This window comes from Gorilla gorilla, chromosome 9, assembly GCF_029281585.2.
Source record: "Gorilla gorilla gorilla isolate KB3781 chromosome 9, NHGRI_mGorGor1-v2.1_pri, whole genome shotgun sequence".
In the NCBI taxonomy this organism is placed as follows: Eukaryota; Metazoa; Chordata; class Mammalia; order Primates; family Hominidae; genus Gorilla; species Gorilla gorilla.
Genome location: NC_073233.2, coordinates 7,714,912 through 7,740,432, shown reverse-complemented (window position 1 = coordinate 7,740,432; position 25,521 = coordinate 7,714,912). Strand labels below are relative to the sequence as shown.

Below are 25,521 nucleotides of genomic sequence, written 5' to 3'. Positions count from 1 at the left end.
GGGGCGAGGGGCCTGCGTAGCTGTGGGGTGGAGATGCCAGGAACCCTGGACGGTGGCCCCAGTGCACTGAGGGTCCACTGTACACCGCACCTGCTGACCGACTTGTTTGAGTTTTGTGAGCATTTTCTTGGTGTAGTTTGTATGTGTGTGTGGGGTTGTCATTCTGGGCATCGGCTGCAGCTTTGCTGAGGTCTTCAGTGCCCGTGGTGATTGTTCCCCACCGGCACACAGTTTAGTGACACACTTGCCAAGCTGCAAAAGCATCTTCTAGAATGCCTGATAAAGGAAGAGGCTCAGACCGTGCAGTGTTTGGATCAGCGGGCGTGACATTCCGTGTAGTCCATCCCCAGATGCAGAGGACTCTGTGAGCCCACTGGTCAGTGAAGACGAGCGTGTGCAGTGCAAATTCACAAGTTCTGAAGGGATCAAAACACCACCCCCAGCCTGCTAGTTTATAAAACAGACTCGGGTGAGATTTGAAAGATCAAACTTTGATTTTTATATGGAAGGAAGATGAGTTAGTGAAGGAGGCGTCACAGAGGGCCCTGCCCACCTTCCCCGTGGCTGTGCCTGGGGTTGCTGTTTGGGGGTTTACCTTTCCAGGGTGTCTTGCGGGACTGGTGTTTGCTGAGACCCGAGGTGGCCCCTTCCTCAGGGAGGCCGGTGGGATGCGTTGTTTTCTTCCTTCAGCAGGAGCTAGTGTGGCACTTCTGGAACTTTCCGACGTTTTTACCGAACTTGATCTTTGCTTCCAGGGATGCCCGCTGTCTGTAGCCCCGGCATGGTGCCCGTGGCCCTGCCCCCGGCCGCCGTGAACGCCCAGCCCCGCTGTAGCGAGGAGGACCTGAAAGCCATCCAGGACATGTTCCCCAACATGGACCAGGAGGTGATCCGCTCCGTGCTGGAAGCCCAGCGAGGGAACAAGGATGCCGCCATCAACTCCCTCCTGCAGATGGGGGAGGAGCCGTAGAGCCTCTGCCTGGATGCCGTTTCGCCCCCGCTCTTTGGACACGCCAACCTGGCGCTCCCCAAGGAATGCTGTCCCAACAAGATTCCCGTGAAAGAGCACCCGTGTCGCCCCCTCCCGTGGACGTCTGTGCCGCCCCGTCCACACCTGTTCTTGGGTGCATGTGGGTTTTCGGTTCCTGGCGGTCCAGGACGGGGCGGGGGCTCCCCTCCCATCTCGTGCTGGGAGGTCTCAGCGCGCTCTCCTGTCCCTGGGACGTGCGTCTCTCCTTCTCATGCCGTTCTGGAAAATGCTCTTGCTGTAGAGAGCAGCTGCTTCTGCCAGGGTGTTGGAGGTGGTGGAGCGCCTTCCGATTCCATTCGTGGCATTCTGTGATGTGATGTAATTGGAATAGAGCTGTTGATTTAAGGCACACACAATCCCTCACACTGATTTGTGGGTTTTTTTTAGAACTTCCCAGACGGAAACTCACGCCCTTGCCCTAACGCGCTTTGCTGTGAGCCTGGCCCCTGCCCAGGGCTTGGGTCTGGTGAGCTGAGCAGCTTCCTGTGGATGGTGTGGGGCCGGCCTCTGGCCTGGCTCACCTGGCCACTGTCCAGCCAGCCTTGTGACAGACTCCGGCCTGAAGGCAGAATGAACCCACACCTGGAGTGAGGAAGGGGGCCTGGCACGGTTGGCCAGGCTCTGCCTGATTGCCAGCCAGCGGGCATCTGAAGCCGGGTCCTTCGCTCGCCGGAGGCTGCCGTCCGTCTCTCCTGCTGCGCTCGTGCCAGCTCCGTGGGTGTCCTCCCAGGGAGCTTCTCTTCTCAACAGGCCTTGCGAGGCTGGGGTGGGAGGTGATAGAGGCAGCACTGTGCATGATTCTGAGAGGGTGTGGTGGCACTGCCAGCCGACTGCTGACAGCTTGGGAGCTGCTGTGCCCAGGACCTGGGTTCAGTGTGGGCGAGGAAAGCCTGGCGAGCGTGGCCCTGTAAAAGCTTTGTGAGGCGGGAGGCGCTCGCTTACCTCTGACCGCCTGGGCGCCACGTGCAGCATCTTGGTTCACAGGACAGATTTTAGGTGACACCTGGTTATGAAAGTCAGAAATTTGAGAAGCTTCTCACAAGTGATGCACTTTAAATAATCTGCATGCCATTGAGACACCTGCATGTCTGGTGTTTGTGGTTCAAGTGTCTTGCCGCCAGCCTTCGGATGTAAACCCACTGATGACGGACAGAAAGAGAATGCCCACAAGTGGGTCTTCTGTGGAAGATGCAGAAGGAGGAAGTTAGTGCTTACATTTTAGTCTTTTTCTCCCTCAAAAAAATAGGTTAAGTTTCAGTGCCAGCTAGAAAATACTGCTTTCTGCCACCGATTGGGGGTGGTTTTTGTCAAATATACTGTTGATAAATATTTATTTTTGTAAACTTGAAGTGTGTGGTGGCCGTGGGGGAGGGACATGCTGGCAGCAGGCGCCTTCTTCAGCCGTGGGTCCTAAAGGCCTTTGATCCTTTGAAGAAGAAAGACATGGTATTTGTTCAGCAGACGCCGACCACTCAGATGGAGGGGACCCTGGGATTCCCTGTCTCAGATGGCCTGGTCTTAACGCCTGTGTAGATTTCTTCTCCATTGGGAATGAAGGTGTCAGGCGGGACTGGAACGTTCTAGATGGTATGTTCCGTGATATTAACAACTCTAACCCAGGACGGACCACCAGCCACACTCAGAGGCCTCACTGTGCTGGGGGCTTCAGCGTCCAGGCGCCCAGGTGTGGCCACCAGCACCGGTTTCTGCCTTCGCGTTGCTGGGCTGCAGTGAGACTGCCACACGCGTGCACATGTGGCTCTGTGGGTGTCTCCTGGAGAGGACATGGCCCCTGCTGCCAGCCCCTGAGCAGCCCGTGTGGGGCCCAAGGGACCCACACAGTGGGGGCCAGCCTCGCTGGAGGGAGAGCAACCCTTTGCCGATGACCACGCTTGCCGCCATCTCTTAGTTTTCTTTTTCACGAGCGCTTTATTTTTTTAATAGACAAATCACATTTTGTAAGGCCTTTAATTAAATAAGATTCTTCTTTCCTTCATTTTATGCTTTATTTCCTGTTTGAAGGCTTACTGTAGAAGTGGCTTACTGTAGAAGCAGCTTGCTGAGCCCCTCCGAGCGGTCCCCAGAATTAGCTGGTTCACAACCCCCACCCTCCCCCGCCCCCGCCCCTGCCTGTGTCAGGTGTGGATGAGGTCCTCACACTCAGAAGGACATGCTTGTCTGCCAGCTCACAAGGGGAGGCTGCAGTGGGTTTGGGAGCTGGGTTTAGGCCCCTGGTGTCTGAGGGCCCAGGCCTTGCCAGGCCTCTGCTGCTCCTGCTCCTGGGTTTGAAGATGCAGGCCGATCGCCAGCTCCGTGGCAGCGGTCACTAAGGACAGCCTGACTGTGCCATCTCGGAGCCTCAGGCGGGGCTCCGGAGATAGAAGACAGGTCGCCGGAGGCTCCCCCTCCTCTCCTCTCCCCTCTGCAGATGCTCCCTGGGCGCTGCCCTGCAGGGTGCCAGCAGGAGTGGTCTCAGAACGTGCGCTTCTGATTATTTTACTGGGGTCCATTGTCCAGATTTTTCTTTGATTGTAAAATATATTTTTACTTTTTAGTCTTCTAATTTAAATGATCCATATAAAAATAGAGAAATAAAGTCCTTTAAGGGAAGGTTTACCATGTTTGTTCCCGAGTATTTTTTAACTTAATTCACAATACGCAGGAGTAACGAATCAGTCAGAATCAGAGTTCACTCGTCAGCAGACTGGGAGCAGGAACCTTACACCTTCAGACCAAGCCTGGCCTTTGTTTCCCACATTGAATTAGAGGAGGGAAGTCCCGGGTGCTCCTCCCTCAACAGTGGCAGTGGGCGTGGGTCTGCTCTTCCAGCCCAGGCACCCTCTCCCCACTGGGTGGTTCTGTGGTGCCTTTTCATTTCCAGGCCATTTCCATCTGGGAGTGAGCGTGGAACACGACCCCGTTCTGAGAGAGCGCACTGGGACCATGGCACCCCCATCTCAGGAGTCTGAGCCCTTAGTGATGACTGGCTCATGCTTAGGGAGCAAAGCACCCATAAATGTGAGCAGCACTCTAGAGACCCCGAGCCACCCTGGCACCCGGGCACGGACGCATTGCTGGAGCGTCCATGGACACGGTGGGGTGTCTGCCCCCTCTCTGCTGCCCAACCCCCGAGGCATGCCTGCTGGTTCCCTGCCTCCACCTGAATGTGGCCTTTCTGCAGTGTTGACTCCACAGCAAACTTCCAGCCGTTACCTCTGTGGCTATGACTGATGGCATCAGTTCTTCTGTGGAAAAGACCCCTGGGCGTGGGACTCCTGAGCAAAGATGGACCCGCCTCCCCTGCCCAAATCCCAACCTGCTTCCTGGTGCCCTGTCCCCATCGCCGGGCGTCCCCATCACTGGGCGTCCCCATCACTGGGCTGGCCTCTCCGTCCCAGTGCTGTCTTGGTGCAGCTGCAGTTAGGATCTCTTTATTTTTTATTTTTTGTATTTTTATTTTTTAATTTTATTTATTTATTTATTTTTTTGTTGAGACAGAGTCTGGCTCTGTCACCCAGGCTGGAGTGCAGTGGCGCGATCTCGGCTCACTGCAAGCTCCGCCTCCCGGGTTCACGCCATTCTCCTGCCTCAGCCTCCCGAGTAGCTGGGACTACAGGCGCCCGCCACCACGCCTGGCTGATTTTTTTGTATTTTTAGTAGAGACGGGGTTTCACCATGTTAGCCAGGATGGTCTCGATCTCCTGACCTCGTGATCCGCCCGCCTTGGCCTCCCAAAGTGCTGGGATTCCAGGCGTGAGCCACCGCGCCCAGTCAGGATTTCTTTTTTTAGGAGCGAGGTTGAGCTCAGCCTTGCATTCCAGGCCCGTGTTTCCCGTGGGGCTGCCTTTTTCTTTTGTCTCCTCAGCTCTTTCCACGTTACAGACGGTAACTCCGCGATATGCGCTGCACGTTCTTTCCCCGCTTTATCATTTGTTTCTTTATGTTGCTAATGATTTTGTCCCGTGTAAAATTTTTTTTTAATGTTGTCACGTGTTCATCTTTTTCCTTATCGTTCCTGGATTTCTGTTTATCATTAGGAAAGTTTTTCCACATTCAGGTTTGAAAGGCTCTTCTCTCACGTATTTTCCTTTTTTTTTTTTTTTTTTTTTTTTTGCCCTTCATCACGGACCCCACTGGAGGCACCGGGCCCGCTGCGCAGGATGGACCGACCCTCACTGTGTGGCGGGTTCGCAGCCCCCGGATCCCTGGGCCCGGCCTGGCCTTCCCGGCACCCTCTCCTCCTGCATCCCCGCAGGGCTGGCCCGCGCCCGGCTTCTCCCTCTAGAGGCTTCCTGGCTGTTCGTGTTGGGACTTACCAAGGAACTTCTTCCGGATAAGCTTGTTCAGAGCTCATTTAATGAACTCGGGGAAAGTAGCTTCCCACGCGCGCATCCATCGTGCGGACCCCCCGGGGGCCGCTGCGCTGAGGGGTGAGGGGGTCGCTGGCCGCCTGTTGGCCTCGCAGCTGCGCCGCCTGCGGGTCCCTGAACTCCGGGGGTTTCCAGCCTTCTCGAGGTTTCCATGGTTACCTGGCTCCGAAAGAGACGACTTCTCTTTCCCTCCACCCTGCTGCAGCATCCCAGGCCCTCGCTGGGGGATGAGATTGGGGAGGGGCGGAGGGTTCCAGGGCGCGGGGCAGGGGCCGCAGGGCGGGGGGTTCCAGGGCGTGGGGTGGGGGGGGCGCAGGGCAGGGGACTGGGGGCACAGGGCGGGGGCGGGGGGGTTCTAGGGCCCGCCTCGCCTCCCCACCCAGACGCGGGAAGCGCCCACCCTGGGGTGCTGGAGGCCGGGGCGCCGCAGGTGCCGGTGAGAGGAGCAGGGCCGGTCCTGGGGACCCGCTGCGGGGGTGGGAAGGGGCTGCGAGGCGGGGTCCTGCTCCCTCCCAGCGGAAGGCGGCCTGGGACCCAGTCAGACCGCGGTGCATCCCAAACGTCCCAGCGACCCTTGGTTGGAGAAACGGGCAGAGACCCTGCAGGGGGTGGCCCGGGCCCCGCGTGTCCTCTGGGGCCTTTGCCGCGGCCCCTCCTGCGCCCCGCACCCCCCTGGACGTGCTCTGTGTGGGTGGGAGGCTCAGCCCTGCGCGGTGGCCCCAGGAAGTGCTGAAATGAACGAGGTCCTCTGGTCCCCGCCCCCGGGGCCTCCGAGAGTAAAGGGAACCACAGCACCAGCAGGGTGCCCCAGGCTTGGGGGGGGTCCCAAACGCGGCTCCCAGATCCCTCCTTCCCAGCTGGAGTGGAGAAGAGCCCTCTCAGCCTGGTTCCTGCCGCTGAGCAAAGGGCGGACACTTTTCTTGGATTTTAGTTTTGAAAACAGTGTTCAAAGCGTCTCTTTGAACTGTAGATTTCTGCAGAAAAACGTTTTTGGGAGCAAAACCTTGATACCAAGTTTTACTCGAAACAGAAAGTGCCAGGTAGGGAACAGAAAAGGAAGGCCTGCAGGTGCACGGCTTTTCCCAGAGCTTGGCAAAGGCCTTGTTACCTTAAATTTCTAGCCTCAAAAATAAAATGCTGGTGCCACACTCCCCGACACAGAGCCGGCCTCACTGCTGAGCGTGAGAGTCAGGCTTGAAACATCTGCCTTCCGTTGAACGTGCTGGTGGGCATCGCTGTGCAAAGCATGACACCTGACCCCGTAGGAAACCCCTTCTTACTCATTTGCAGTGTCACTGAAAGAAACTTATCTCCCGTGCCTGTTAACTGTCAGGTATCACTAAAGTTAAAGCAATAAAGCTCACTTAAGAGAAAATGGAAAAGTGAGAAACAGCAAAAATGTTAGTGCAGACGTCACAAACTCAGCATGAGTTTCCTCGAGGCATGACACGGGTTTGCGATTATGACCGGCAGGCTGAGCAGTGCCCAGCGTGAGGCGTTTGCCCCAGTGCAGGCAGGAGGGGCTGCGGTGGGCTCCGCCTCTCGGAGGACCCAAGGCTCCCCCAGGGCCCTCCCAACGGCCCCTGCTCGCTTTGTGGAGTGGGTGAGACTTGGCCTTCTCTGCTGACTCACCATACACCGCTCCAGGCCCCGCTGCCCCAGGCCGGCTCCCTCTGCCTCCTCAGCGCCTGTTCTGGGCCCCAGAAGAGGCTGGAAGGGTCGGTCCTCAAGACCTCGATGGCCTCCGTTCAGCTAGGGAGCAGATTCGGGGGAAATGAGGAGGGAGGTCCCCAGGGTCACCCAGAACCGAGGGAAAATTGTGGCCAAAGAGCTGCTCGCTTCCCACAAACACCACAATCACCCCTTGCAGGATAAAGTTTCGCACAAGTTGCTGAGTGCAGAGAGCCTGGGCCAGAAGGCCCTGAGTTCTGGAACAGGCGAGGACCCACCCAGGCTGCCCCATCCCTCCACCCTCAGTGAATGGCGACAGCCTCTGGGCTTTCTACTGCCTCTTGGCCCCCAACCCAGACCAAGCCCCTTCCCTCTGTTGAGCCTGGCCGTGGAGAGGGGTTCACCCCGACGGCTGCGTCCAGGCGTCAGCAGGGCTGGAGGAGCCCTGACAGAATGCATGTGGCCCACCAGGCCGGGCATGTAGCGATGGATCAGGGTCCTTTCTGGTGGGCCAGGGACTCCCAAGGCCCAGGACCAGGGTTCCAGAGGGAAGGACAGCAGGGCCCCAGCTGGATCCTGCATCCAGGGCTGGGGCATGGGAAGAGAAAAGTTTCAGGAGCTGAGACTCGGCCCTTGGCCCCAGAGTCTCAGAGGGCAGGGCCAAGGGCCAGGTAAGGACCCACAGAGGCAGGATGGTCTTCAGCACAGACACCTCATTGTTAAGCTCTTCCTCTTGACGCTGTAGACATGTTCTCCTTGACTATGGAGAGGAAATGGAGCCAGGGGGATGCAGCTGGTACCAGCTGAGAGAGAGAGCTCAGAGAGAGTGTGTGCGGGCACAGGCTCCAGGGATGCAGCTGGTCCCAGCCGAGAGAGTGAGCTCAGAGTGTGTCCAGTCACAGGCTCCAGGGATGCAGCTGGTCCCACCCAAGAGAGAGAGCTCAGAGAAAGTGTGTCCAGTCACAGGCTCCACGGGGAGGGGGAGCAGGACTGAGCCTTCCTCTGCCCACAGAGCCTCAGTCCTCTCAGTGGGGACCACAGGACCTGGGCACATCAACCAGTGCTGGCAGAGTCCCGAGGCCTCTCCCAGGAGAGCTTTGGCCAGAGGTCATTAGAAGCCAAGGGGTGTCTCTGTGTTGCAGACACTCACTGGAGCAGGTGCACAGCCCCAAGGGGTGGGTTTACAGCAGCTCAGGCGGCCCCCTCACAGGAGCCTCCAGAGCCCCTTGATGTGGCCACAGCACAGCTGGCCCCTTACAGGGTGTGCGTGGGCAGAACTGATAGGTACTGCTATACCTCTGAGGCCTGTATCCTCTCTTGAAAGGGGACACCTCATCCCAGAAATCCAGCAAGGTGGATTTATTGAGACCATCTCACTGAAAACAGCCCAAAATGATGGATATCATGTTTTTAAATTCTTCCTGGAGTTTTTGAAGAGATGACAAAGGAAAGGCGAACCCAGAGAGGCTATTGCAGCAAAGTTAAGCTTCAGTCCAGGTGGTCTTGTGGGGATGGAGGGTGGAGATGTACAATGTTCATGGATTGAAATAGTCAATATGTAAAGATGTCAGCTTCTCTCAAATTAATTTAGTCAGTATAATCCCAAAGTCCCAGCAAGCCCCGTTTTGTTGTACTGTTTTTTTGTAAAGCTTGATAAATTAATTCTAAATAGCTAGGAAGAGTCAAGACATTCTTGTAAAAGAAGCACAAAATGTGAAAGCTTGCTCAAATAGATATCAAGGCCAGGTGGCTCACACCTGTAATCCCAGCACTTTGGGAGGCCAAGGCAGGAGGATCACTTGATTTCAGGAGTTTGAGACCAGCCTAACATGGCAAAACCCCACCTCTACTAAAAATGCAAAATTAGCTGGGTGTGGTGGCGGGCACCTGTAATCTCAGTTACTCAGGAGGCTGAGGCAGGAGAATCGCTAGAACCCGGGAGGTGGAGATTGCAGTGAGCCGAGATCGCAGCATTGCACTCCAGCCTGGGCAACAGAGCAAGACTCTGTCTCAAAAAAAAAGGGCTGGGCACGGTGGCTCACGCCTGTAATCCCAGCACTTTGGGAGGCCGAGGTGGGTGGATCAAGAGGTCAGGAGTTTGAGACCAGCTTGGCAAACATAGTGAAACCCCGTCTCTACTAAAAATACAAAAAATTAGCTGGGCGTGGTGGTGGGTGCCTGTAATCCCAGCTGCTTGGGAGGCTGAGGCAGGAGAATCGCTTGAAGCCAGGAGGCGGAGGTTGCAGCAAGCCAAGATCGTGCCATTGCACTCCGGCCAGGGTGACAGTGCGAAACTCCATCTCAACAGAAAAAAAGATATCAGGACTATCAAGACTGTTGTCTACAGTAAGACAATAAAGAGTCCAGGGAACAACACAGAGACTGTAGAGATGACAGGGTGGGGAACAGATGGCCTTATTAGTACATGATATTGGGCCAAGCAGCAAGATCTGTGAAATAAAATGGAGTCAGACCCCCTACTTCGTGCCACTTTCATACACCAGTTCTGGATGGATTCAAAATGTAAAGGCAGAAGGCAAAATTGCAGAGCTTTTAGGAAATAATTCAGAAGACAGTATTCCTGATCCCAGGGCAGAGAAGGGTTTTCTTAAATAAGACCAACAGGCACTAACCACGAAGGACTGAGTCACTAAAGTTAGCAACTTCTGTATTGTGACCTGTGGATTTCTGCTGGGTGCGTTTCTTATTTGGATATAACAGGGCGTGTGGGCCGGGCGCAGTGGCTCACACCTGTAATCCAGCACTTTGGGAGGTCGAGGTGGGCGGATCACCTGAGGTCAGGAGTTTGAGACCAGCCTGGCCAACATGATGAAACCCCGTCTCTACTAAAAATACGAAAACTAGCTGGGTTTGGTGGTGCATGCCTGTCATCCCAGCTACTCGGGAGACTGAGGCCAGAGAGTCACTTGAACCTGGGAGGCGGAGGTCGCAGTGAGCCGAGATCATGCCACTGCACTCCAGCCTATGCAACACAGTGAGACTCCATATCAAAAAAACAAAACAAAAAAACCAGGGCATGTCACCCATTTCTTTGCTCACCATTATGGCATGCGTGTGACTGCACTTGGCCGCTGGCCACCTCTGTTAGTAGCTCATTCACAGAGGATCTGTGGGAAGTGACCTTCTCAGTCCCTGTATGTCAGAAATGTCCTTGTCACTCTTAAATGACAGTCTGGTTGGAATAGAATAGAATTCTGTGTTGATTTACCTTCCCTCAGCGCTTTGAAAAATGCCATGGCACCATCTTGCTGCATCCAGTGTTACTAATGAGAAACCAGATACCTGTCTGGTTCTCATGCCTTTGTGGGTGAACTGCCTTGTCTTTCTGGTGGCTTTGAGGTTTTCTCTTTCTCTTGGGTGTATTTTTGCTTGGCCCGTCTTGGCACTCATTGAAAGCTTTGAGCCTAACTAAGACATCATGTTTTCGGTTCTGAAAATATGGCCTCTCTTCCACTCTCTCTATTCTTTCCTTTTGGGGCTCACTAGAAAAAGCGTTGAGATTTCCAGATCTGTCCTCCAAATCCTCTATTAAACCCGATAGCTTGAGCGCATTGCCTTTGTCTTTCTCTACTGATGGAGCGTTTGCTCTCCTTCAGGATGTTAGCATCTCTGAGCTGCTTGGTGGTTTCAGGCTGAATGCCCATTTTCTATAAAGAAAAGTGATGTCAGCCTCTGTGTCCCCACCCAAATCTCACCTTGAATTGTGTCTCCCAGAATTCCCATGTGTTGTAGGAGGGACCCAGGCAGAGGCAATTGAATCATGGGGGCCAGTCTTTCCCGCACTATTCTCATGATAGTGACTAAGTCTCACAAGATCTGATGGGTTTATCAGGGGTTTCCACTTTTGGTTCTTCCTCATTTTTCTCTTGCTGCCACCATGTAAGAAGTGCATTTTGCCTCCTGCCATGATTCTGAGGCCTCCCCAGCCGTGTGGAACTGTAAGTCCAATTAAACCTTTCTTTCTTCCCAGTCTTGGGTATGTCTTTATCAGCAGTGTGAAAATGGACTAATACAGAAGTTGGTACCGAGAGTGGGGCATCGCTGAAAAGATACCTGAGAATGTGGAAGGAATTTTGAAACTAGGTAACAGGCAGAGATTGGAACAGGTTGGAGAGCTCAGAAGAAGATAGGAAAACGTGGGAAAGTTTGGAACCTCCTAGAGACTTGTTGAATGGCTTTGACAAAAATGCTGATAGTGATATGAACAATAAGGTCCAGGCTGAGGTGGTCTCAGATGAAGATGAGGAACTTATTGGGAACTGGAGCAAAGGTGACACTTGTTAGGTTTTAGCAAAGACACTGGTGGCATTTTTGCCCCTGCCCTAGAGATTTGTGGAACTTTGAAGTTGAGAGAGATGATTTAGGGTATCTGGCAGAAGAAATTTTTAAGCAGCAAAGCATTAAAAAGGTGACTTGGATACTGTTAAACATTCCATTTTAAAAGGGAAATAGGCCGGGCACAGTGGATCACACCTGTAATCCCAGCATTTTGGGAGGCTGAGGCGGGTGGATCACCTGAGGTCAGGAGTTCGAGACCAGACTGGCCAACATGAAGAAACCCCGTCTCTACTAAAAATGCAAAAATTAGTTGGGCATAATGGCTCATGCCTGTGATCCCAGCTAGGGAGGCTGAGGCAGGAGAATCACTTGAACCCGGGAGGTGGAGGTTGCAGTGAGCCAAGATTGCGCCACTGCACTCCAGCCTGGGTGACAGAGCGAGTCTCTGTCTCAAAAAAATTTTTTGTTGTTGTTAAAGAGGAAAACAGAGCGTAAAAGTTCAGAAAATTTGCAGCCCGATGATGCAGTAGAAAAGAAAAACCCATTTTTTGAGGAGAAATTTAAGCTGACGGCAGAAATTTCCTTAAGTAGCAAGGAGCCTAATGTTAATCCCCAAGACCATGGGGAAAATATCTCCAGGCCATGTCAGAGACCTTCACGGCACCCCCTCCCATCAGAAACCTGGAGGCCCAGGAGGAAAAAATTGTTTTGTGGGCTGAGCCCAGGATCCCTGTTCTGTGTGCAACCTAGGGACTTGGTGCCCTGCATCCCAGCCTCTCCAACTGTGGCTGAAAGGGGCCCAATGTGGAGTTCAGGCTGTGGCTTCAGAGGGTAGAAGCTCCAAGCCTTAGCAACTTCCACGTGGTGTTGAGTCTGTGGGTGCACAGAAGTCAATAACTGAGGTTTGGGAACCTCCGCCTCAATTTCAGAACATTTACGGAAACACCTGAATGTCCAGGCAGGAGCTTGCTGCAGGGGCGGGGCCCTCATGGACAACCTCTGCTAGGGCAGTGCAGAAGGGAAATGTGGGGTTGGAGCCCCCACAGAGTCCCTACTGGGCCACCGCCTAGTGGAGCTGTGAAAAGAGGGCCACTGTCTTCCAGACCCCAGAAAGGTAGATCCACCAACAGCTTGTACCATGTGCCTGGAAAAGCCACAGACACTCAATACCAGCCCATGAAAGCAGCCAGGAGGGAGGCTGTATCCTCCAAAGCCACAGAGGTGGAGCTGCCCAAGACCATGGGAACCCACCTCTTGCATCAGCGTGAACTGGACATGACACCTGGAGTCAAAAGAGATCATTTTGGAGCTTTAAAATTTGACAGCCCCACTGGATTTTGGACTTGCATGGGCCCTGTAGCCCCTTTGTTTTGGCCAATTTCTCCCATTTGGAACAGCTGTATTTACCCAATACATGTACCCTCATTGTATCTAGGAAATAACTAACTTGCTTTTGATTTTACCGGTTCATAGGCAGAAGGGACTTGCCTCGTCTCAGATGAGATGTTGAACTGTGGACTTTTGGGTTAATGCTGAAATGAATTAAGACTTTTGGGGATGGTTAGGAAGTCATGATTGGTTTTGAAATGTGAGGACATGAGATTTGGAGGTATCAGGGCAGAATGATATGGTTTGGCTGTGTCCCCACCCAAATCTCACCTTGAATTGTATCTTCCAGAATTCCCACGTTGTGGGAGGGACCCAGGCAGTGGTAATTGAATCATGGGGGCCAGTCTTTCATGTGCTGTTTTCACGATTGTGATTAAGTCTCATGAGATCTGATGGGTTTATCAGGGGCTTCCACTTTTGCTGCTTCCTCATTTTCTGTTGCCACTGCCATGTAAGAAGTGCCTTTCATCTCCCACCGTGATTCTGAGGCCTCCCCCGGCCGTGTGGAACTGTAAGTCCAATTAAACCTCTTTTTCTTCCCAGTCTTGTGTATGAAGACAGCGTGAAAACGGACTAATACATCCCCGTGATCCCCACATGTCATGGGAGGGACACTGTGGGAGTGATTGGATCACGGGGGTGGTTTCCCCCATGCTGTTCTCGTGATAGTGAGTGAATTCTCACGAGATCTGGTGGTTTCCGAAGCATCTGGCATCTCCCCTGCTAGGTCTCATTCTCTCTCCTGCCACCTTGTGAAGAAAGTGCCTGCTTCTGCTTCACCCTCCACCATGATTGTAAGTTTCCTGAGGCCTCCTCAGCCAGGCAGAACTGTGAGTCAGTTAAACCTCTTTTCTTTATAAATTACCCAGTCTCAGGTGTTTCTTTATAGCAGTGTGAGAATGGCCTCATACAAAAAGTTTTGGGCCCCCCCTCTCAGCACTTCCCAAATGTTTCCTTTTCGGGATATCTGCTGGCTTTGCAGATGATTTGCTTTCTTCTTTTCAATTGCTGCTATTTTAAAGTTTCTTTCTATCATTGTCACAGTTTCTGTGTCTGTAGGGGAAGACAGGCCCACTTTTCCATCTGGAAACCAGAAATCCCTTTTAAAACGTCTTTAAAGTCTAAGTAACATTGGTTTGTATTCACTGTGTTTGTTTGTTTGTTTATTTATTTTATTTTTTTTTGAGACAGAGTCTCACTCTGTCACCCAGGCTGGAGTGCAGTGGCGCAATCTCGGCTCACTGCAAGCTCCGCCTCCCAGGTTCACGGCTTTCTCCTGCCTCAGCCTCCCGAGTAGCTGGGACCACAGGCGCCCGCCACCACGCCTGGCTAATTTTTTGTATTTTTAGTAGAGATGGGGTTTCACCGTGTTAGCCAGGATGGTCTCGATCTCCTGACCTCGTAATCCGCCCGTCTCGGCCTCCCGAAGTGCTGGGATTACAGGCGTGAGCCACCGCGCCTGGCCCACTGTGTTTATTTTTATAGTTACTTGCTCTGGGGCATTGCAGAGCCCTGTGGTTTTGAGTGTGGCCTTGACTTGGGCTGCCTGGATGTGAGCCCAGCTTTCCCCCTGACAGAACCACACCTTTTCGTTGCTTTGTGCCTCAGTGTTCCCATCTGTGGAGTGGGAGACACAATAGCAGACACCACACAGGGTATTGTCAGGATTGAATGATACGGTTCTGGGGCACAGAGACAGCACAGCATGGGGCTCTGAGAGGGGTGCTTGTACCCATACACCGACGTAAATGGGTCTAAGGAAACCATCGCACCATGGGAATGACTGAGGTTTCGGAAACCATTTGTTTACACGTGGCGGAATGCAGACCCAGGTCAGGCAGTGACCTGGCGCAACCTCCAGACAATCAGCCTCGGAGACGCAGGGTAAACCTATAGAAGCTCACCCCAGTGGTGACCAACCTAGCCCACCGCCCACCAGAGCCCACCTGCAACCTTGTCAGGCCCCTGACTATCTCCAGCCCAGTCCTGGGGTGGCTGGCCCTGCTGGGCCTCGGCAAGGAGGGCAGGAGAGGCTGGAGCTCTGGAGCGCTGGCAGGGGCCCTGCCAGACCCCCAGGAGCTGGGAGCTGTGTAACTGTACAGTGTGATGGCATCACTTCCTGGGCAGGGCAGGACCCACCCAAGGGCACAGGGGAGAGGCAGGCCCCGGTGTGGGGAAGGCCCCGCTCTGCACCCACACCACAGGCTTCTGCAGCCAGGCACGAGCATTGCTTTTGTCTCCCCAGGCCACGGTCTGCCTGTAGCCACCCCCTGCCCAGTAGGAGGTCATTTTGTGTCCAAAGCTCCCTGCATCCCGCTATGCCTAGGTCCTGGCTGGCACCACCTTCACTGTCTTCCCTGCCCACACCTGCAGCCCCAGCTGCTGACCCCACCCATCCCACAGGCTCCCCGATACCCTGCTGTCTGCACCGGGTGCTCTCTGCTCTGGACAGAGCAATAGAAAGGAAGGGCAGAAAGCCCTGCCCGTGCATGTGGAGGCGGGACAGGAGGCAGGACAGGAGGCCAGCAAGCTCACGTGTCACTTGTGTAGCAAGTGTCCCAAGGAAAGCATTCCCAGAGAGGTGTGCATGGAACGGGGTGAAAGGTGGCCCCGCAGGGCCCAGCACCAGCCTGGGAGCATTGCGCCTGGCTCCGTGCACCTGCCCTGGGGGGCAGCTGCCTCCCCGCTGACTGGGCCTGGTTGCCTGCTTGCCCCACTGACTGCCTCCATCTTCCTACATGAGCTGGTTTCCTCACACAATCCCCTACGCTGGAAATAACAGCCGGGGTGACCTCTGGGTCCTGGCGGCCCCCTGCCCGCTGTCCCCTGGGCAGTGCTCCCACAGCCCAAGACTGACTCTCAGGGTGCCCACAGGGGCATGTGGATGACCAAGCGGCTCCTTGTCCCCCACCCTGCCTGGCCTTCCCAGAGGCTTCCTGGTCCTTCAGTGGCTGCTGGGGGTCCTGGACCGTCCCCCGGATGTGTCTTCCAGCCTGCAGGCCCCAGGCAAGCAGCCCACAGAGGACCTGGACAGCCTGGGAGAGACGGTAGGCAAGAAAAGACGTCAGGACAGGAAACGTACTCAATGCTCAGGGTTTATTTGCAAAACTGGGCTGGGTTGAGCAGAGGGGGCTTTGGGATGCTGACCCCTCTCTGACCTGGCCGTTGCGACCTCAGCCCTGAGGTACCCTGCAGCAGGCATGGACAGGCGGCCGCCTTGCCTGTCGCAGCTTCCTGGCAGCAGCTGGCCTTGCCTGGACCAGCCTGTCTGCCCCAGCGGCCGGACGTGGCCAGCTGGAATCCGTGCTGCATGGGCGCTCCGGCCGTGGCAGGAACACATAGGCCTGCACATGCTTAGTTTGTTCCAGGGCGTCCCAGTGACATCAGGGAGGGGCAAGGCCAAGGTGGGCCACAGGCTCTCCCAGGGTAGGACTCCTGAGTGGCGCCCTCCCGAAAGGGGTCCTGCTGGCCCGTCACCCTTCTGGGGCTGGTTTCACCCACGGGGTGGGCAGCAGGAGCACGGAGCATGGGGTGCCACACACAGAGGCCGGGGGGCTCTGCAGAGCAGGCCCAAGGTTTTCATGATCGGACAATGCACGTCCTGGCTCCAGGTGGACAGAGCATGGGGATGGAGGCAGAACGTTCTCAGACAGCAGTGGCCTCCTGGGCCGGGAAGCCACGGGTGTGTGGGGGAGCCATGGGCGCAGGGACACAGAAGGGCGTGCAGCCACACTCATCCACGTGGGTGTAGGTGTGCAGGATGGCCGAGCCGTTAGGACAGAGCAAGGGCACCGTCTCCTCGTGGACCCGCCTCTCCTGGCAGCAGGTGCACTGGTGCTGCACGGCCTGGGCCTCTGCTGAGTACCTGTGGATGCAGGGTGGCCCTCACATCAGCCACCTTGGCCCCGCCGTTTCTCTGCCCAGCCATGGTGACACATGGGCCTCTGGGGTCCTGGGCCAGACGGCCGCCCCCTTCTGTCCACAGTGGCCTGCTCTGTGGGCACGTGAGGCTTCACCTTCTCAGGATGGGGCGGCTCTGGGCCCCCAGGGTCCCTTGGCTCCCGGCTCTGTCTTCTGTGGCCTGCACTTCCCCTGTCTGAACCAGCTCCTCCAATCCTGCTGACCCTGAGCAGCCCTTGACCCTTCCTCCTGCCTCTTCCAGCTAAGGGTCAACCCTTCTGGCCCCTCCTGCTGACAGCCAACCACAGTGGCAAGCCATGGGGGGCTTCACAGAAGGCTCTGGTTCCACCCACCCTCCCCAGGGGGACACCTGGACCTGGGTTCGCAGCCGGGAGCTCTGTGCCATGTGGCTCGGCTCAGCCGGGCCCTGGCCTGGCTAGGAGAGCGGCCCCAGGCTTCCTGCCAATGGACGTGGAGAGGGGGAGCCCTGTTGGGGAGCCCCTTCCCTCCTTCCTGGAGCTGGCGTAGGCCCTCCTGACCCAGAGCAGGCTGCCAGCCAGCTGACGGGCCAGGGCGGACCCACCACATGCAGGTGCTCTTGGCACAGGGCCGGGAGCCCACTCACTTGGACGCTCCAGGGCAGGAGCCCTCGCAGAAGGTGATGTTGACCTCGGTCTCGCAGCCCTGGTGCCACAGGACAGTCGTGTTGACGCGGACTTGACAGGAGTCTGGGAGGAGGAAAGGCAGATGTGGAGCCCCACTGGACCCTCACTCTGAGGGCCTGGACCTGCTGGGCCGACCCTCCCCACGGGACCACCCCTCCCATGGCCCTCCAGGACCGAGGGTGGAGTCTGGACATGGGCATCCCACTGTTGCCCAGTGCAGATGTCTGGGCAGGAATGGATGGGTGGCGACGGGCTGGAGCTGGAGGGCTGGTGTGGGAAGGTGGCTTCCACTTACCCTCCTCACAGGAGTAGCAGCAGCCGGTTTTCCTGAGGCTCCCCTGGGGGGGGCCAAAGACAGGGGGCAGGGCTGTGGGCGGGGCCTCCCTGGTGGGTGCGGCCTCCTGGGGAGGGGCCCACCCAGGCAGGGGCATGGCCTCCCAGGCAGGGGCGGGGCCTCCCAGGCAGGGGTGGGGCCTCCCAGGCAGGGGTGGGGCCTCCCTGATGGACAAGGACTCCCAGGCAGGGGCAGGGCCTCCAGCACACACCCTGCAGCTGGACACATCTGGGCAGGATGCAGGCTGTGGGGTCAGCAAATGGACTCCACCCTCAACCTCACAGAGGTACACGGTGCAGTTGTCCACACGGCTGTTGACCCAGGTTTGGTTCAGCTGAAATGCAAGGGTGAGTGTGGAAGCTGAGTAGGGATTACCTCTTGTGCAGAGCCCCATTGGGGGTGAGGGTCTCCAGGGAGGGAGCTGAGACCTGCCCCCACATGCCTCTGCTGTTACCTGGACTGGCTGGCCATCGGGCGTGAGGCAGGCGGTCTGCACGCACTCCCCACAGCACTGCCCGGCCACTCTCTTGTACTCAAAGCCCTGTGGGGACATGAGGGGCGTCAGGCCCTAACCCTCTCCTCCAGCGCATGCCCCGGCCCAGCCTGCCCTCCTGTCTACACCCCAGTGGTCCAGGACCCCTTAGCCCTGTCCCTGCCTGGGCCTATACCCGAAGAAGTTACCCCCACTCAGTTATCCCGGCTCAGCCTCACCCCAGTTTCCAGCACCTTCTCTCTGCCTACCCCTGCCTTCCTGGAACCTGACCCCAGCCCCTGTCCCCAGCAGCCTGCAGGTCCTGTCCCACCCCCAGACCCCCTCAGTTATCCTCCTACTTCATACCCTCCCTTTGGAAACAAACAAGACCCCAGCAGTGGCTGAGCTAGAGAACCCCAGGGAGCCAGGATAAGTGACTCAGGGCTGGGTCTGCCCAGCAGCTGTGGGCTCACCTGGGGGCAGGTGCCTCGGGTCTCACTTGGGGGCAGGTGCCTCAGGGACTCACCTGGGGGCAGGTGCCTCAGGGACTCACCTGGGGGCAGGTGCCTCGGGTCTCACTTGGGGGCAGGTGACTCGGGTCTCACCTGGGGGCAGGTGCCTTGGGTCTCACTTGGGGGCAGGTGCCTCAGGGGCTCATCTGGGGGCAGGTGCCTCGGGTCTCACCTGGGGACAGGTAGTATTGTTGCAGGCATCCTCCTGACATTGCACCGTTGGGTCCTGGGTGTCCCCAGAGAGGCAGGTACACATGTGGCAGGGAAGGGCGCCTGGGAAGGTTGCACCAACCTGCAAGGGGTGGGAGGGTGGCACTGAGGGCACTGGTGGGGCAACAGGGCCAGGACCCCTCCCCATGACCCATTGGGGCCTGCAGGGAGTTTTTCCTTCCTCAGATGGAGCATAGATGCACCCCTGGCTGAGCATGGACCCAGGCAGGCAGGGAGCTGATGCACACAGGGACCACAGGTGGGCAGGGAATCCAGGCAGGCAGAGACCCCATGTGGGCAGGAATCTGGGTGGGCAGAGACCCCATGGGGGCAGGAATCTGGCAGGCAGGAATCCGGGCGGGTAGGAATCTGGGCGGGCAGGCGGGGACCCCAGGCCAGCGTGTGCTGCCCCCAGGCTGTTGCTGGGAGCCCCTGAAGGGACCTCTCAGAGGCAGCAGGTGTGGAGCTCATGGCTGTCGACGTAAGGTGCCCCCGAGTCCCAAGCATGTCCCAGCTCTGACGTGTCCAGGGCCCCTGTGCGGATCGGCCCTCAAGGCAGGAATGTCAAGACAAGGAGTGGGGCTCAGAGAGCCCCGGGGCATCCCACACACATGTTCAGGCCCCAGGGCCACACCCACCCACTGCTGTTCCCTTACCCCGTAGAAGGTGCCATTGTATGAACACAGCTGAGGTCCTGGAAGGAAAGGGAGCTAAGCCCTCGACAAGTGGTGGGGAGCATGTGCTCCAGCGCCCCCACCATCCTGCACCCCCCACCCCCAGGCAAGAGGCCACCCAGGAGCCCGGCCCCAGCCCCGCCCCAGCCCTGCTCACTGCAGCGGAAGGTGGGACAGCAGTCGCCCTCCTCCTGGGTGCAGATGGACTCCTGCCCTGGCGGGCACACAGGCAGGCTCTGGGGGCAGGTGGTTGTGTTGCACTCTGCGGGAGGATGGAGGCCACTGTCCAGGCGCTGCGCATTCCTCCTCCCGACCACTTGTTCCCAGAGTAAGTCGCAGGCGTGCTTTGCCCCGAGGACCTGACCACTTCACAGCCCCTGGGGGCTCCCTCCAGGCCCCTTGCTTGGCCACCTCCCCGCTGCTTCCCACATCCCTGGGCCACTCCTGGGCAGGCCAGAGGTCACCAGCCTCATCCTTAGGAGGAGAATGAAGCACCTGGAGGCCATCTCTGCCGAGTGGTCCTGCTGCGGTCACGCCAGGACACAGTGGCTCTCCTCTGCTCTCCTGTGCCCAACCCACAGGCCCCTGGTGGGCACCGGCTCTGTCCCCCCTCACCCTATGCCGGGCACCTCTGCTCTGCAGGGTCTTACCGCACACCGTCTCAGGGCAGCAGGGGTTGTCGGCCCGGGGCCTGGTCACGGTCACGAAGCCAGGACGGTTGCACGGCGGGGGCTGACCCTGGGCCTCACAGGGCAGGGGCTTGCACTGCACCGACACTGAACCCTCGTCACACACGCAGGACTGGCAGTTGCTGACCCACCGCTCCCCGGGCTGGAAAGGATCAAGGGGGTCCCTGAGGGCTCCTGGACAGACACAGGTCAACCCTGGGCACCTGTCCAGCCACCCCCTCCCTCGGGCTGGTACCCGAGTGGCCCAGAGTGATGGGGCAGGAAGCGCACACCAGCCACTGGCACGTCCACATCACACTCGGGCGCCCCACAGCTGCCCTGTGGGATGGGGATGCTCCTTCCCTCCCTCCCTCAGCTCTCGAGAGGGTGGGGTAGGGCAGGTGGGGGTGGAGCCACTCACAAATTTAGGAAACCCATCGGGTCCCACGCAGGCTGGAAAGAAAACAGCATGGCATCACGGAGGGTGCTGAGTTTGCAGGCGGAGGGGCCTCTGGCCGTGGGAGGTGCTCTCAGGCCTGGAGCCTGCTTCCCCCCGGGATGGAAGGCCCTGGAGAACTTTTGGGGTGTCAGATGTGGCTGGAGCTCAGGCCAGGGCACCGTGAGCCCAGCTGTCAGTGCATGGAAGCCTCGTCCATGGTGGTGGGAGGCAGGGCTCAGGGGAGGGACCACCACAGGATCACACAAGGACAGAGCCTCCCTGTGGGGCTTCAGGGGACCGTGGGGGCTCTGCAGGGTTCAGGGCCACTCTGGGGCCATCCCGTGCTCTGGTGGGGCAGAACAGGTCACAGGGGTCAGCTGGGGAGAGGGGAGAGCACATCATGGTCCTGGGCGGCTCCTCCCACCCTGTGTGTGCTTGGGTCGGGCCCAGGGTCGTGTCCCGCCGCAGGTGGCGGAGCTTACGGCAGGCCTGCACGCAGATGCCCATGTGTGCGTTGAAGAGGATCTGGTCCTCAGGGCAGAAGCAGCCCTCCGCCAGCCCCTCCAGCTGTGGGCTCTGGTTCCTGCAGGATGATAAGAGAGGCCCTGAGACCTGGAGATCCAGGAGGCCTCCACTGTCATCCACGTGAGTCCCCAGGATGGGCAGTGGGGAGCGGGGAAGGAGATGGATGGGTGGAGTGCAGGGCTCAGGGTGGGCGGGGCTGGGGGCGGGGACGTGTGGGGCTGGGATGGGGGTGGGCGGGGCTAAGTGTGGGCGGGGATGGGTGGGGCTCAGGGGCGGGGCCAGGTGGGGATGTGGGGCCAGGCGTGGCCAGGGATGTGCACCCTGCCCGGCTCTGTCTCTAAGGCATCTGGGAGCAGCAGGGGATGTTTTCCAAGGAGTCCTGGGCTCGGGCACCCCAGAGATCTGTGGCCCACAGTGGGACACCCTCTGGCCTCCTCCTGCTCCCCCAAACCGGTCAGGCAGGCCTCGGTGGCGGGGAAGGCACCAGCCATCCCTGTACTCACCTGGAGTTGCAGGTGGCAGGCTGTATGGGGCCACATGGCTTGTACACTTTGGTGGGTGGGCAGGTGAGGTCTGTGGGCACAGAGAGGTGTCAGACAAGCCAAGGGGTCTGGGGGGCCCAGGGCCACCCCCACTCACCACACAGGCCACTCAGGCTGAGGGGTCTAGGGGGGCCCAGGGCTGCCCCCACTCACCGCACAGGACACTCAGAGAGGCCGAGGGGTCTGGGGGGCCCGGGGCCGCCCCCACTCACCGCACAGGCCGCCGGTTGCACCTCGCCAGTCACTGCACACTCCCCGGGCGCGGCAGAGCTCTGCGTAAGCCTCCAGGCTCTGGCAGGGCACCTCGAGGCGGCCCCTGCAGTGGTCGCTGATGCAGGCGTTGAAGAATGGGCCCGGGGGCACAAGGTTGTGGCACTCAGCAAAGACCCTGTGGGGCAAAGCGATCAGGACGGAGGGCCCCCAGCCCCAGGGAGCTGCGTGCGTGCGTGCGTGCGGGCGGGGGCGCCCCAGGGCCTGCAACCCCCGAGGGGAGGACTCACTGGCTCAGCATCAGATCACAGAGCGGCTGCGGTGGGCATGGGGTGGGGGTGGGTGTGCTAGACACCGGGGCTGGGGGGCTGGCAGTGGGGGGTGTGCCAGTCGGGGCCCAGCAGCCATCCTTTCTGCTGTCGGGGACCAGCCAAGTCTTGGCCATGTCCTTGCAACTGGCGGCAGTGGTTCCGTCCCGCTGGAGACAGTCGTCCCTCTGGTTGTTGGTGCAGGTGCCTGGGAGTGGGGGCGTCACCGCGGGGCTGGAATCTGGGGAGCCTTTCACAGCCCCCACCCCCCTCCCCCACTCATTCCCCTCCCCAGGCTTCCCCTATGCTCACTGGGTTGTCAGGCCCAGCAGCAGCCCTGGCCGGGGCAGGACCCGCCGCCCACTCACCGCACTGGCCCTCGGTGTTGTTGTGGAAGAGGCTGTAGGGCAGCCGGGCCTGGAAGACTTGGCCATTGAAGGTGACACTCACGCCCAGGACAGGAATGTCCACACGCATGGTGGTGGTCCCCGGCACAGACACAAGCACGCCGTTCTTGCTGAAACCGCTGCTCACCGGAATTTGGTCAAACAGGATCTGGGGGAATCCGGGGGAACCCTGAGCCGGGAGGCAGTGCCAGGTGGGCTCGGGGAGCAGGGCTTCTCTTTGGGGCTCTGCCTCCATGTGCAGAGACCCCCCTGTGTATCCCCCACCCCAAAGCCCAGATCTTCCCTGGGGGCCTGGAGTCTCCAGTTGGCTGCATTTAGGCCACAGGGTGTGCTCAGCCTTAGGCGGCTCCGCAGGCCTTCCCTGCCCCCTGGGAGATGTCTTGGGCACTGGGCCATCGCTGCGGCACCTGGGTCACCCCGGCCTGCAGTCGGCCTGCCCAGGTGCGGTTGGGACTGGGCCAACACTGTGCCACCTGCAGCCTGGACTCACCAGGCCCTCCTCCTTCCCATGCACCATGGTGACAGTGAGGACGATATCCATGGACTTGTAGTGGATGCTGAGGGCGCGGGGGCAGCGGGCGGCAGCGGCAGAGGCCGCGCAGTAGTGGTTGTCCAGGTAGAGGCTGAGATTCCCAAAGCGTGCATGGATCTCTCTCATGAGAACATAGGTGCAGTTGCCCCGGAAGGTGTAAGAGGTGCCGTCAAAGGTGGAATAGTGGGAGCCGCCCCACATGCTGCAGATGCCTGCGGGACAGAGATGGACGGGCTGGCAGGCTCCGTGGTGGTGCCCTCGCTCCCCAGGCGTCATGGCAGCCAGCGTCACCACTGTGACTGCCGCCTCGGGGAGCCACTGAAGCCCCTGGGGCCTCAGCTGCCTCGTCTATAAAAATGGGTCCAGTGTGTGGAATGGGGTCCCCCAAAATCTATGGCCACCCCAGAACCTCCACATGTGGCTTTGCCGGGAGAAAGTGTCTTTGCAGATGGGATTAAGGGAAGCATCTTGAAATGACATCATCGTGGACTAGCTGCGTGGGCCCTCAATCCAATGACCAGTGTCCTTACGGGAGACAGAAGAGACACAGACACAGAGAGGGGAGGCCACAGAGAGGCAGAGGCGGAGATCGGAGGGATGCAGCCACAGCCAAAGGACACCTGGAGTCCCCAAAGCTGGGAGAGGCAGGAAGGACCTCCCCAGACCCTCAGCAGGGAGTCTGTCCCCGCCCGCCTGGATCTCAGACTTCCAGCTCCAGGACGGAGAGTGCGTTTCTGTTGTATAAGCTCCCCAGCTTGTGGCAGTTTGGAACAGCAGCCCTGGGCCAAGGACATGGGGAGGAGTGAGAACGCCGTGACCTCTTAGCGGCGGGTCCCGCACAGTGATGGAAGCCACTGTTAGGACCCAGGAGACAAAAGCTCCTCTGGGCTCCCGCTTCCATCTTGAGCTTCTCCTGGCCCCAGAAGCCCCTGGGCAGGGTCCCTTTCAAACCACACAGGCTGATGTGCAGAGAAGCTCAGCAAACCAGCCTCTGCTGCCTCTCCCTTGGGCCGTGTCAGCATTTTCAGCCCTGTGGACACGGAGCCTGCATACTAACAGCTCTCACGACGTGCACCACTGAGGCCCAAGACAGCATGGTACATGATGGTTTCCTGAAGGGATGCCAGCGATCTCCCAAACACCACCACCACACCCCACCATGCCCCACCATGCCCCACTGCACCCCACCATGCCCCACCATTCCCCACTGCACCCCACTGTGCCCCACCATGCCCCATTCTGCCAGCCTAGCCGACGGTGCACTCTGCTCCACCTGCCCCCAGAGTAATCCCGTGGCCACCGACGCACTCACACTCGCACTCATAGTGGAAGTCACAGGGCTGGCTCGGGTCCAACACTTTGATGGGCAGGTGCTTGTTCACGCAGGTGACGTTGGCCACAGGCTTTGGGTCCAGCAGGATGACACGGTTGTCACCCACACACCTGGCCACCGTGCAGTTCTCCAGGGTCCAGGTCTCATTCACCTGGGGCAGGGAACACACACGTCCTCACCTGGACCGGCTCACGGGACCCATCCACGGCTCATCCCACCCCTCATGGCCCAAAGCCCCGGGTGGCCACAAGAGCCTGCCTGGGGAGGGCGGCCCCCGTGCTAGCCTGGCCCCTAGACCCTGTGTGCCTCCTCCAACTGGAGATACTGGCGGCGGGGTCACTGAGACGGGCCTCGGGGGCTGGGCTGTGGCTGTGCCTCCAGCCAACCCAGACTGTGTGCACACAGCACAGGAGGTGGAGGGCAGGCGGGGCCCACCTGCCGGAGAGGGATGGCATTGTCACAGCCAGGGGCAGGGGAGGGCGAGGACAGTGGGGCAGAGGACACTGGCGGTGGGGAGGTGGGACAGGCGCCCTGGAAGCGGTCGATGTCACAGTGCTGATTGCACACTGCGTAGAAATGGCAGCCGGCTCGGTCGGTCTTATTGTAGATGACTTCCCCTGTGAAGAACAACACCATAGAAAGAAAAGCCATTCCCAGAGACGGGTAAGCCAGAGTTCTGGGAGAGCAAAGGCAGAGGTCAGAGCAGGAGGGAGCAGCGGTTCCAGGGAAGGGAGTGGAGAGGGCAGAGGCTGAGTGTGGCCAGTGGGGACCAAGTATGGCCAGTGAGGACGGATTGTGACCAGTGGGAACCGAGTGTGGCCAGTGGGGATGGATTGTGGCCAGTGGGGACCGAGTGTGGCCAGTGGGGACTGATTGTGGCCAGCGCGGACAGATTGTGGCCAGGGGAGACCGAATGTGGCCAGTGGGGACTGATTGTGGCCAGTGCGGACGGATTGTGGCTAGAGGAGACCCAGTGTGGCCAGTGGGGGCTGAGTGTGGCCAGGAGGGGCCAAGTGAGGCCAGTGGGGAAC

General features: G+C 58.5%; 2 protein-coding genes across 4 annotated transcripts in view; one reads left to right on the top strand and one right to left on the bottom strand.

The window, feature by feature from the left end:
- The window catches only part of TOLLIP (toll interacting protein), a 34,315-nt gene extending 30,669 nt beyond the window's left edge, over positions 1-3,646 (top strand). For all 3 annotated transcript variants that reach the window (XM_031015799.2, XM_055355790.2, XM_055355791.1), the window contains exon 6: positions 756-3,646. In XM_031015799.2, the coding sequence (XP_030871659.2) occupies positions 756-970 (215 nt within the window). In that variant the 3' untranslated portion in view covers positions 971-3,646. The remainder of the gene's footprint in view (positions 1-755) is intronic.
- A 12,146-nt stretch (positions 3,647-15,792) lies between these two features.
- The window catches only part of MUC5B (mucin 5B, oligomeric mucus/gel-forming), a 40,089-nt gene continuing 30,360 nt past the window's right edge, over positions 15,793-25,521 (bottom strand). Inside the window, exons 32-49 of the mRNA XM_063710824.1 lie at positions 24,926-25,107; positions 24,470-24,641; positions 23,116-23,369; positions 22,587-22,773; positions 22,201-22,426; positions 21,913-22,088; positions 21,662-21,731; positions 21,116-21,216; positions 20,616-20,647; positions 20,177-20,357; positions 19,684-19,788; positions 19,509-19,546; positions 18,815-18,934; positions 18,113-18,199; positions 17,870-17,992; positions 17,620-17,662; positions 17,285-17,387; positions 15,793-16,624 (exon numbers count right to left, since the gene is read on the bottom strand). Of these exons, the coding sequence (XP_063566894.1) occupies positions 16,405-16,624; positions 17,285-17,387; positions 17,620-17,662; positions 17,870-17,992; positions 18,113-18,199; positions 18,815-18,934; positions 19,509-19,546; positions 19,684-19,788; positions 20,177-20,357; positions 20,616-20,647; positions 21,116-21,216; positions 21,662-21,731; positions 21,913-22,088; positions 22,201-22,426; positions 22,587-22,773; positions 23,116-23,369; positions 24,470-24,641; positions 24,926-25,107 (2,420 nt within the window). The 3' untranslated portion in view covers positions 15,793-16,404. The remainder of the gene's footprint in view (positions 16,625-17,284; positions 17,388-17,619; positions 17,663-17,869; positions 17,993-18,112; positions 18,200-18,814; positions 18,935-19,508; positions 19,547-19,683; positions 19,789-20,176; positions 20,358-20,615; positions 20,648-21,115; positions 21,217-21,661; positions 21,732-21,912; positions 22,089-22,200; positions 22,427-22,586; positions 22,774-23,115; positions 23,370-24,469; positions 24,642-24,925; positions 25,108-25,521) is intronic.